This window comes from Callospermophilus lateralis, chromosome 6, assembly GCF_048772815.1.
Source record: "Callospermophilus lateralis isolate mCalLat2 chromosome 6, mCalLat2.hap1, whole genome shotgun sequence".
In the NCBI taxonomy this organism is placed as follows: Eukaryota; Metazoa; Chordata; class Mammalia; order Rodentia; family Sciuridae; genus Callospermophilus; species Callospermophilus lateralis.
The window spans coordinates 159180606-159193552 of NC_135310.1; the positions used below are offsets into that span (position 1 = coordinate 159180606).

Genomic DNA, 12947 nt, shown 5'->3' on the forward strand with positions numbered 1-12947 from the left:
CCTGCAGAAGGGCCAGCAGTGCCCAGTGCCCCACCAGCCTGAGGGGAGCTAATAGTCAAGAACTCCAGCCGTCACCGGGCAACGCCTTAGAATGGAACGTGCAGCCCACAGGAAGTTCAGAAGGCAGCACACAGGAGTCCCTGGGGGCCTTGAGGGCCGACCCCGGGTAAGGGGACCAGGTCTACTTCCCTTCTCTGAGGCCCCAAACCTGGCTTGACTTTGGTCCCCTGCATTAGCAGGCTAGACCCCTTGCCCTTGCACCTTCAGGAGTGCAGAGCCCACCTGGAACTCCCCGCTGTCCTCTGGCTATTTCACAGTCTGCTCTCTCCCATTGTTGACTCACAGCATTGCACCTCCTCTGCTCTTTGTCACTAACAGGGTCTTCTGACTCATCCTATTTAAAAGAGCACTCCCGGAACTCCAGGCACGTTCCCTGCCCCACTGCACCGTGCCAAACATCTGACTCCTCCCGGCCCTGTGGACATGCCCTCTCTGTTGTGCAGATTTCTACCAACCTCTGCCTCCCCACAGAGATTCTGAGTGATTTTTCCATCTGAACTGGTCCTTTGAATCATCAAAAAACAGGCTGTCCTTTTATTTTTTATTTTTTTCTCATTACAAAAATAAAGCTCTTGACTTCATACACAGCCTCCTGCAGTGACTGCATGGGGCTTGCTTGGCTCCTCTTTACAGCACATTCTTCAAAGAATTGCCCACCTCATGCCTCTCAAGTTTTCCGTTGTCTCTTGGATGGTCTGCAAACAGGATTTAGCTAGGACTCCCCTGAGGTTGCCCAACAAGCCTCTGACGAAGACCTTTACTCTGCTGAACCCCATTCTCTGTCCTCAGCATCAGCATCTGGTTATCCTGTAAACCCTTTTCACCCAGCTTCTGAGACACGCTGTCTTGTTTTTTTCTTTTACTGGCCACTTTCTGTTTTCCTTTGCTGGTTCCCCCGGCGTTTTTTATGACCTCTAAATATTGTAGTGTTCTAAGGCTCAGTCCTTGGATTCTTCTTCTTCTTTTTCTACCTACACTTCTTATGTGAGATAAACCCATGTATGCTGAAGACTCCCGAATCTACGTGTTTTTGTTATTGCTGTTTGTTTGTTTATTTATTTATTTATTTTTGAGATGGGGTCTTGCTGTTGTTGCCCAGGCTGGCCTCAACTCCTGGACTCAAGCAATCCTCCTGCCTCAGTCTCCTGAGTAGTTGTGACTGCAGAAGCACACAACCCACCCTGTCTCCAATTTTGTTTTGAATAGAAATTTTCATCTGAGCTTCAGATTCACGTCCAGTCACCAACTTGATATTTCCATTCGGATGTTAAAAACTTTGCAAACTCGTCATGTCCGAAACAGAGTTCCCGGTTTTCTTAGCTTTCCTGGCTTCTCAGAGCCTCTTCCTGGAGGATGGCACTCCATCCCTCCTGTGGCTCAGTCGAACCTGGTGGACTCATTCTTGGCTCCCATCGGTCTCACAGTCATTTTCAACTTATCGTCAAATTCTTGGGCTCTACTTCAAAACATCCCAAATTTGAGACATTCTATCTACAAAATGTATCTTCCTGTTTACTTCAAATGTATTAATATGTGAAAGTTTTTAAAACGGCTTGGAGAACGTTGCTCTCTTCTAGGTTGAAAGAACCTGAGGAGCGTGACCACTAATCAAACGTGGGCCCCCTGGGGTGGTGTCCATGTAACTCTTCGGGAGAGTGTGCAGTATGTGCACCATAGAGGATACTGTGGGACACCTGGGGGCACGTGGACTTGTGTCATCCAGGACGGTCGCCACAGCTACACGTGACCATTGAGCATCTGAATGTGACTAGTCTGAGTGGAGAAGTGCTGCAAGTGTAAAATGCACACTGGATTTCAAATAATTAGTATAAAAAAGATGAAAAATATCTCATTAGTAGTTTTTATGTTGGTTACATTTTGAAATATTTCAGATACATTAGATTAAATAAAATATCCTTCCCCTGTTCTTTGATGTTTCAAAAACGTGGTTACTAGGAAACTCAGAACACCAACATGGCCCCTTTTCAAGATCTGAGCACTTACTGTTGCTTCTGTTGGGAATGTTCTCTCCAATTAAAATAATCAGCACGACTCACCCCATTACTCCTCCAGTCGTTCCTCAGTGGCAACCCTGTGTGGTTGGGGTCTTTGACCTCATCCTCCCCTGCCTTTATTTTATTCATGGTAGTGGGAATTGAATCTGTGGCACCCACTGAGCTACATCCAAGAGTCCCCCTGAGTTGCTGAGGCTGGCCTTGAACTTGAGATCCTCCTTCCTCAGGCTCCTGAGTCGCTGATACTACAGGTGTGCTCTGACCACACCCAGCTAATCACCTTTGCCTGTTTTCTGTGACAAAAACTGAGATGAACAACTACTGAGGAGAAGACGCGGTCTCCGGGGTTTTGGGTCCCCGTCAGCTGGCTCCCTTGCTCGGGCTATGGCAAGGCAGAGCCCCCTGCTAGCTGGCAAGGGCCTGGTGGAGCAGGGCTGCTCAACGTATGGCACTAGGCCACCTCCTGAAGGCCCCACCACCTCCCAGTAGCACAAGCTGGAGGCTGGGCCTTCAGTCCAGGAGCCTCAGTGGGGACTCAGAAAGGCTGCCCTGGCTAGAAGCAGGGCCTACTTAGGCCCACAAATGCCCCACAGGGAGCTGAAAGCAGGACTAAGCTCAGCATCTCTGCCTTCATCTTCTCCTGAATCCTTTATGACCTTAAACCTCGTGTCGGGGCCCTGCTCGGCTCTTATGTTGGTCACTTAAGGCACACTCATCTGGACACTAATAATGCAAGGTCATAGCCTGAGCTCACCAGACCCATCTTATTCCCCTGGGATCCTGAGGTCTCCAGCCATCCCCACGTCCAGGATCACAGGCCTGATAGATGAACATCTTGATTGCCAAGTGGATGTTGTCCCCTTCAAGTAAGAAAGAACTCTGGAGCCACCTCTCGTCACACAACCAGCACTGAGAGGGCCATCGACCAAGGCCAATCTGACCAAGGCTGTGTAATGAGGCATGCTTCTCACCCTCCGCCCCAATTCTTCATCTGTTAAACCTGAAGCTCCCGTCAGCACCCTGGAGACAGGGCCGGGACACTTGGTTTCTCTTTGCCTTTCCAATGTGGCCAGTGTTTTAGTCAGTTTTGCATTGTTTGGACCAAAAGACCCACTGTGGGAGGCCGCCAGGTCATGTGACCAGCATTTTCCTTTCCTAATTGGTGAGGCTCTGTCGGTCACTTCCCATGACCTGGCCACTTCAAAGTGGCTATAGCCGGTGGCCCCGATCTTGAAAGTCGTACAGATGCCGCGAAATGTGTCTTCATTCATGGGCGTTCCTTCCTACCCCACCCCTCTTGAACTTTACTGGTTGGAAATACCTAAAGAATGAGAGTCTCCTGAATAAAATACCCTCTCTCTCTCTCTCTCTCTCTCTCTCTCTCTCTCTCTCTCTCTCAACAGCCTCTCGTGACATTCCTTGCTCTCCCATTTGGGGAGCTTGAGGCTGAGGGCACAGGAGCCGTCCTGGGGCTTGAATTAAAGGTGAAGTATGTGTCTGTGTTTTATTTGATACCTTAGGAAATCCACTCAAGTGACCCTTAGTTTAGCTGCCTGCACTGGTCGGGGGTGGCGGGGAGGGCAGCACCCAACAAGAACAACTTAGAGGGCTGGGTTGTGGCTCAGCAGTAGAGTGCTTGCCTAGCACATGCGAAGCACTGGGTTCGATCCTCAGCACCACATAAAAATAAATAAAATAAAGATATTATGCCCAACTACAACTAAAAAAAATATTTTTTTTTTTTTAAAAAAAGAACAACTTAGAGGAGGAAAACTTTATTTTGGCTCGCAGTTTCAGAGGTTCAGTCCACTGACTCCATAGCTCTGGGCCCAGGTGAGGCAGACCACCATGGCAGAAGGATGTGACAGAAGAAAGCAGCTCAGGACATGGTGGCCAGGAAGCAGAGAGAGCTCCCCTCACTAGGGACAAAATGTACATCCCAAAGGCACACCCCCAGTGACCTCTCTCCTCCAGCCAAACACTACCTGCCTACGGTTACCATTGATGTGGATTAACTGGGTGGTAACTGATGTGGATTCACCCACTGATTAAGTTTTATCTCATACTATAATCATTTCACCTCTGAAAATTCTTGCATTGTCCCACACATGAGCTTTGGGGGGGATACCTCATCTCTAAGCCACACTAACCATATTGATTAAAAGTTCTTTTCACCACTACCTTTACTGTTTCGTTTTTGTGGCAAGTGGAAGGACCTGGTTTGCTGGGAACTCTGGAGTGAGGCTTCTGACCTAGCACTCTGGTAGTAAGCACTGGGGGGACATTTAAGATCCAAACTCTAACACTCTGCCTCTGGCCCCCACTAGCTCCTATTCATCCCACAATGCAGAATGCACCGCGTCCACCTCTAAGAGCCTCCACAGTCGTAACAGTTCCAGCACTGCCAAAAAGTCCAAGTTCACAGTTTCCTTTGAGACTCAAGGCAAAATCTTGCTGAGAAACCCTATAAAAATTGAAAGAGCAAGTTACATTACTCCAAAATACAGTGGCACAAGATACTCATTCCAAAAAGGAGGAAGAGGAGCAGAGAAAGGAGGGATTGAAGCCAAGCAAGACTGAATCCCAGCTGGGCAGACATTGAATGCTCTAGTCCTGCATTCAGTATCTGGGGAGCATGTCGGCATGAGGTTAGCTCCGTTGGGCTTGGGCAGCCCACCCAGTGGCCTTGCTGGCAGGAGCCTACATGGCCTCTCTGTTGGGCTGACTCTGCTCACCGCCTGCATCTTCCCATGGCAGGCATTCCAGGCTCCTGACATCTCCAACTTCCCAGGGTTTCCATTGCAGCTTGGCTGCACACACAGCCTCACGCATTGCCCTCTCACAGGCTATTTGCAGCCCTTGGATGCTGCCCTGTATTGTCTATCCTTTCTCTTAAATCTTGATGGAAGACTCCATGACCCCACCCTTGCATTCTGCATGTGTGAAAGACCAGCGTTCTGTGCATGATGCCATAGTCCACCACTGGCTGGAGCAGGAGCGAGGCCCACTTTAACAGTGGCTACTGAGGACTTTGACAGCAGAACATGGAGAAATGAATCCCAGGAAAATGATTTTTAGGTGGCCTTGTGCAAGCAGGGCACCCTGGGGCTCTCTTCTCAAGGGAAAGTCTTTGGAAGAGATACTTTTACAACATGCCACGGCCTTGCCACTTTCTGAGATGACCTCAAACCATCTTTCCTGGTCTCTCAGTGCAGATTACTTGGCCTCTTTTTAATGTCTCTGATCTTTTTAGAAACCATGCCCTCCCAAGTTCCTTTTCTTGACAAACTGCAAGTTTTTCAAATTTCTATGATATGCTTTCTGTTCCTAATTCTCACAGTAAATTTGGCTAAAATAACCAAATTGGTGCGACTACTATGGAAAACAGTATGGAGATTTTTCAGAAAACTTGGAATGGAACCACCATTTGACCCAGCTATCCTACTCCTCAGTCTATACCCAAAGGACTTAAAATCAGCATACTACATTGACGCAGCCACATCAATGTTTATAGCAGCTCAATTCACAATAGCTAAACTATCAGAACCTACCCAGGTGTCTTTCAATAGATGAATGGATAAAGAAAATGTGGTATATATATAATCAATGAAATATAGTGTAGCAATATACACTGTATTCTCAAAGGGATAGAGTGTAGCAACAGAATACAGTGTAGCAATAAAACTCTAGGGGAACACTTGACTCAGTAAAAGCAGTAAATGATATTTGGTGAACACTTCCAGAGTTGACCACTAAAGGACCACTCAACCCTGAGAACTCCACAATCTGGCAAAGAACTTTCACTTTAAAAGGAAATAAATTCTTTTTAAAAGTCTTGCTAACATGTAAATACTTAAAATGACATCCAAGTGAGATTTCATACACACATGACCAGAATACTGGACATGTCCAGAATGGAATGATGGCATTGGCTGGTAAGTGGACAAAGTTGGACAATATCATGCTAAATGAAATGAGCCAATCCCCTAAACCAAAGGCCAAATGTTTTCTCTGATATGTGGATGCCGATTCACAGTAAGAGAGGGGTGGGCACTAGGGAAGAATAGAGTTAGATTAGATAGAGGGAAGTAAAGAGAGGGGATGGGAGGGGATGTGGGGATAGGAAACATAGAGGATGAAACAGACATTATTATCTTCTGTATATACGTGACTGCATGACCAATATGATTCTGCAATATGTACGCTCAGAAAAAAGAGAAATTATACCCCATCTATGTATGATATATCAAAGTGCATAAATGCATTCCACTGTCATGTATAGCTAATTAAAACAAATTTAAAAATAAAATAAAAAAAGAATCCAGCAATACCCATGCCACTGCCTGAATGCTGTGCTGCCTTGAAATTTCCTCTGCCAGATTAATTAGTCCATCACCTTTAAACGCAGCCTCCCACAAAGACTAAAGGAATGGACAATGTGGATAAGTCTTCTTGTCAGAACATAGCACAAATGGCCGCTAGTCCCATTCCCAATAGGGTCCTCGTTCCATCCGAAACCTCAAGAACACAGCATTTGTTGTCTGCATTCCTATCAGTGTTCTGGTCTTTTGAGACCATCGGAAGGGCTCACAGCATTCCAGACTTTCTCTAGCTCCCCTCTTCAAACGTTTCCAAATTCATCCCACAAACCAGTTCCAAAGGCTCTGAACCACACATTTAGGTATAGTCACAGCCGTGACCCCACCTCTCGGTACCAATTTCCTGTGCTAGCTAAGTTTTCATTGCTATAACAAGATACCCTGAGGTGAACGATTTAAAAGGAGAGATTTAGTTTGACGTATAGTTGCAGAGGTATCAGTCCATGGTGAGTTGGCTCCTTTGCTTTGGAAAGAACACCATCATGGGGAAAGTGTGGTAGAGCAAAGCTGGTCACCTCATGGTGACCAGGAAGCAGAGACAGCGTAAGGTGCTTGGGTCCCAATATCTCCTTCAAGGGCAGCCCCTTCCCCAGTAACCTAACTTCCTTGCCCTGGGCCCACCGGCTAAATGCTCTACTACCTCCTGATGTGCCACAGACTGGGACCAGGCTGTTAGCACATGAATCTTTGGAGGACATCTAGGTCCAGACTAAAAAGCTGCACAGGTGCACTTAGAACTTTCTCAAAATCAAAAGCTATGATTTGTTTAATAACAGGTACTCTCTCCAGGAAAATGTCAGGGATAAAAAGTGATCTTGTCTACTTGAGTAAGTTGTTTTTCTCATCTACTAAGAAGTGCTGCTACCTTTTGCTGAGTTCAGTTTTGCCAGCCTGACTCAGTACAGCCATGAGTGATATTTGGTGAACATTCCAGAGGTGACTGTCAGGCCCCTTGTGATGCTGCTGCGGCTGGTTCATGGATGAGGGCTCCTCTGCCCTGAGTTGCTCGTCTGTGGTCACAGACCCTGTGACCCTGACACACAGTGCCCACACCCCAACCAGCCTTACGAGGAATCTGGGGCTGCTTTGTAAGTCAAAGTTTTGAGGTTTGGGTCTCTGAAAATAGGGTTTGTTGAGCTGTGTCGATGGTAACCAAAGGGGCTGGACCAGTGGGACACATTCCTAAGCCTCCGCAACAGGGTCAGACAGCAACTGCAAAATGCCCACCAGCCTAAGGACCAGCGTGATTTATAACAACATTTTGGGAGAAGTAACATAAATCATTTACACAGACTCTACTGTGACTATTCCGACAGGAGGGCAGGACCCCGGGAAGCAGGCAGTCATGGGTAGGAGGTTAGTCTATGGAGAGGAATTGTTGCTGCTTCCTGGTTGGTTGGTTCCCAAAGCAGAATGCAATGTGGCCTTGGAGGTTGACCTTCAGCCAATAGAAAGGGTTGTGGAGCACTTGACTGAGCTTGAAGTTCTGATTTAAAAGGGCCTTCTCCTCTCTCCCCTCCTTCCATTCGCCGAAACTCAATTTAGGACATCTCAGAATTCTTATGAAGTTACTTTCCCTATTTATATAGGTGAAGACGGGAGACTAGTAATTACAAAATAACTTTTATTTTAACTTACATGATTGGGTGATGAATACAAATGCCACCAAACTAAAAGCACCCCCTAACCAAAAATAAAATGCAGAAGTGAGTACAAAAGATGTGGAATTGATGACTCATGCAATATCCAAAAAAATAAAAATGTAAAAACCCAAAACAAAGAAACCCTGTAACATGTGAGACTTGACTTCCTATAGAAAGAACCATTTCAACCATTTAACGTGGACTATAGACTAGGCATACTAACTACAGACTGTACAATGAGCCTTTAAAATGAAGGACATATGCATACATAATATTTATAAATATACAAATATGTACATTATAACTTCACAGTTAAAAGAACAATTTTGTCCGAAGCCTGGCAAACAAGTTTCACTTTAAAAGGAAATAAATTCTTTTTAAAAGTCTTACTAACATGTAAATACTTAAAATGACGTCCAAGTGAGATTTCATACAAGCATGTCCAGAATACTGCTTTCATCCACAGTTTAAATCGCACTCACAATATTGTTCTGATACCTTGGCTACCCCTCCTTGTCCCCCTTCACACGGAGGAAAGTCACTCGGGAACAGCGGGAACAGAGGCTGAAAGGCCCTGACTCTCTGCTCCCTGGGGGGCCTGCTGCCTTGCTCCCAAAGCCTGAGGCTACTGCAGCTGCTTGGCGGGGGTCCTCTCTAGTGATGAGGACTTTTCTAGGGGCACTTGCGATCCTTCAGGGAGTCCTTCTTCCTAATTTCACGTGATTTTTACAGAAGCAGGAATGACTTTTAGTGTCCCTATGGTCCTGACCCATTAAGGATTCCACATTCTTCCACCTTGAAAGAGCATCACAGCTTTTCAAATCCATGACTTTTGGTTTTGATTTGTCTTAGCAGCAAAATACCTATATGGTAAGAGTATTATTTTTTTAAAAATGGCTCTTGTTAGGAAAAAAAAAAATCTGTTGGGCATGGTGGTGTATGCCTGTAGTCCCAGCAATTTAGGAGGCTGAGGCAGGAGGATCACAAGTTTGAGGCCAGCCTGGGCAACTCAATGAGACCCTGTCTCAATATAAAAAAAATTAAATGGCTGGGGATGTAGCTCTGGGATGAACCCCAAATGGCCCTGGGTTCAGTCCCACTAAAAAAAAAAAAATCCAAAAAACAAAAAAACAAATAAAAAAGGCTTAATGAGTTTTTGGATTTTGAGCATATGGGTATAATCTTACTAAGGTAGTTCTTTGTGATTTAGTTATCTTTTAATTATAATGAGAACACAATTTGGGAATTTTTAGGATGGACAAAAGAAACACAGAGCTTAAAAAAGTAAAATATAAAAATTAGACTCTTACAGTGGGTCATTTTGCCACATTCTTCAGGCAAGCATTGTTTGAAGAAATTCTTTTTTTTGTGTGCTTGTATTTAAAGTAAAATTAGGTAGCTAAAGGACCACTCAACCCTGAGAACACCACAGAGAAAAACTGCAAAGCAGATGGTATTTATAGAAATATCGCATGACAATTTCAAGCTTATTGAAATTCCAAAAAGGTACAAAGATGGCTGTTTTAAAATCCCCACTTATTAAGACAAGACGGACTCTTCCTGATATTGCCAGTCACGGTCGACGACGCGATCAGAGTTCTGCACAGCCCTGTTTTTGTGGCCAAAGGAAAAGCAGAGGGGCTGCGAAACCAGACTGAGTCTCCCCTCACATTGTAGGAGGTCTTCAAGTCCTGGACACTGGGTGGAAGGGGCCAGAAGTCGGGACCGTGGCCAGGCAGCGTTACCTGTGGCTAAAAGGCCGTGGCCACCTCAGCTCCATGACGACCTCCAACTTTTACACTGTCTCGCGGAAATTTGTCCAGCTGTTCATAGGCTAGCCGCCCATCTTCTCCTGGGTGGGACAGTGAACATGAACACCACTGAGACTTTTTACTCATCATTCAAAGAAAATTAATATCACCATTTAGGGATGTATTGTTAGGGGTTTTGTCTTGCTCCCCCCCCCCCCCCCCCCCCCGCAATGCTGAGGATCAAACTCAGGTTTTTGGAAACCCCCATGCAAAACACATGTTGGACCAAAGGAAGCAACTCTCTGGGGTGGACCCTGGAAGGTGTGCGTTAGGCTTCCCTGGAGGTGTACAGCCAGTGTTGAGACCTGACCTGGGGTGGCCAGGGCCCAGGGCTGGTGTGGGCGGCACGTAAAGAGTGGAAGGAATCAGGAGTGATGGTCATTCTTGGAGATGCTGCTGTGTGTGCAGCTCAGGTGACAGGCCTCAGGGACTCTCGCTTAGCTCACGGTGGAGAGAGAGCAGCATGGCTGGCCAGTTTACACTTCCACCTTTTACTTTCTACCTTCTTGGTTATTTCAGAACAGAAGGGATAAACTAATAACTCCCTGGGTACATTTTAGAGCATTAAATACTTTCTATACCTAAAAGAGTCATTAGGAATAACTATTTTATTCTTGTTTTTTTGTTTGGTACAAAAGCACTTGACCACTAAGCCACATCCACATCCCTATTTTGTATTTTACTTAGAGACAAGATCTCAGTGGATTGCTTAGTGCCTCGTTTTCGCTGAGGCTGGCTTTGAACTTGCCATCCTCCTGCCTCAGCCTCCTGAGCCGCTAGGATTACAGGTGTGCACGGCCGCACCCAGCAACTATTTTATTCTTTAAACAAACATGCTGGCTAAGCTTTCTGAGCAATAAATGATATACCCAATAGCGGAAATGGAGTTTTTTTTTTTTTTTTTTTAACCCTGTAACTGTAAGAAAGAGGCCTAACAGTGAATGGGGTTTTCACGGTGGTTATGAATGACACGAGATTCTCCTTCCCATGATTAACATACTATAGTCAAACTAGGGAAACTTTTTTCTTCTTTTTCCAGTTGGTTTTAGGGACTGGATTATGTTTGGAGAATTTCAGAGTATAGCTTTTAGATTTTTAGAGTGTTTTTATGGTAAAATTGTTTATAACTATTTTAAAAATATTTTTTAGTTGTCAATGGGCCTTTATTTTATTAATTTATATTCAGTACTGAGAATCAAGCCCAGGGCAAACCTTCTACCACTGAGCCATCACCCCAGTCCCTGATTCATACATTTTTATGCAGCGTTGAGAAAGCCTTTCTCCCCGTCTCAGGATCACCCGGAAGAATAAAACTATGAAACACGTTCAACAGGAACCTCGTGGAGTAAAGGGAAGGGAACAGGGCTCTCTGGGTGTCCCAGAATAAAGACATCAGCTCTTTTCTTTGGTGTCAGGGCCACAGGGCAACTGAGGTGGACCTGGGCCCAGCACCAGGCTGCGGTATGTAGGAGGCACCTCTGGTATCTTGGTCCATCATTGCCTTTTGGTGGTTGCCAATCCCGCACTGCAACCCAACCTGGATTTCTATAGCCTCTGCTTTATGGTTCAGCATTTGTGTTCTTCATCCCAAATAGGACGCGGACTGACAGACCGAGACAGCCTGGCTCCTGAGAAGGATCTTCACCCTGCATCCCGAGAAGGCGAGGGGTTGCCTGGGTGTGGGGGGGTACTGCTTTTCCCATACTCCATGGTCTCAGTAGACAGCAGGTGGGGGAAATGGCTAAAACAGGGCGAATGAGACTCTTCTTTTTAGCTTCCTTTGAGAAAATCAGAAGCAAGCAATTATGTAAAACAAAACAAAGACAAACAACAACTCACCGAGAGACAAGAGGGTTTCTGAGGCCACATTTCTGATTTCTTCCGCGTCAGACTGACACAAGGTCACCAGCATTTTAATGCTTTCAGTTGCCTGTGGGGGAAATAGTTTAGTGTTCTGGCATTTAATCGGGGGCTCCACGACACATCATTTTATCACTGGCGGGAAACTTAAAAACCTTACTTTGGGGTCCCCAAACTTAGTGGATTGCCAGGATCATTTAGTGAGCTCTCTCAGCTGCTGTGTGCGCAGCTCAAGTGACAGGGCCAGACTCCTCAGGGACCCTCAGCGACAGACTGTCACACGAGTACAATTCCTAGGTGCTACTCCAGACCCACTACACTGGAATTCCCTGGGAGGGAGCCTAGGCCGTGTACTTGTGGACAATCTGGTGACCAGAGCACTCCAGGTCTAGAGTGGAACACGAGTCTCCTGCTTTTCCAGAATAGAACCCATGTTTCCTAGTTCTTTCTGCCGTATTCCATTGATTCCAAATGACACTAAGAATTCCTGTGCATATATTATTGAAACAGCCCATTGTGCCCAATAAACATGCACAATTATTTTTTTGTCAATTAAAAATAAAACTTAAAAAATAATTCTTATTCAGTTTATGCACTGAAATAAAGAAGGAGAATTAAAGTTCGTGATGGGATGTCTTCTTCTTCTTTTTTATTTTTTTTTGGTACCAGGGATTGAACTCAGGGGTACTTGACCACTTGCCCACATCCCCAGCCCTATTTTGTATTCATTTAGAGATAGGGTCTTACTGAGTTGCTTAGCATCTTGCAGGTGCTGAGGCTGGCTTTGAACTCATGATCCTCCTGTCTCAGAGTCCCAAGCCACTGGGATTATAGGCATGTGCCACCGTACCCAGCTTCTATTTATTCTGTAAGCAGTTACTGAGTACTCTGGATTTTAGATTGTCAGAGTGTTTTATGGTAAAAATTGTTTATAACTATTTTAAAAATATTTTTTAGTTGTCAATGGGCCTTTATTTTATTAATTTATATTCAGTTCTGAGAATCGAACCCAGGCCTCACGTGTCACAAAGACAGGTCACAAAGCATGGGAGATTCTACAATGAACTACACATGGTACTGGTCCAAAGAGTCTGCAGTTGAGTGGACAGACAGATTGTCACACGAGTACTTGTGAGCGACAGGCTGATGAGGGTGCTGGGGCAGAGCACCTCAGGCTGA

At 45.4% G+C, this 12947-nt stretch overlaps 1 protein-coding gene across 2 annotated transcripts in view; it reads right to left on the minus strand.

Moving 5' to 3' along the window:
* Nucleotides 1-8107: 8107 nt before the first annotated feature.
* Ripor2 (RHO family interacting cell polarization regulator 2) overlaps nt 8108-12947 on the minus strand; it is a 96393-nt gene continuing 91553 nt past the window's right edge. For both annotated transcript variants that reach the window (XM_076859269.2, XM_076859270.2), the window contains exons 21-22: nt 11748-11838; nt 8108-9949 (exon numbers count right to left, since the gene is read on the minus strand). In XM_076859269.2, the coding sequence (XP_076715384.1) occupies nt 9849-9949; nt 11748-11838 (192 nt within the window). In that variant the 3' untranslated portion in view covers nt 8108-9848. The remainder of the gene's footprint in view (nt 9950-11747; nt 11839-12947) is intronic.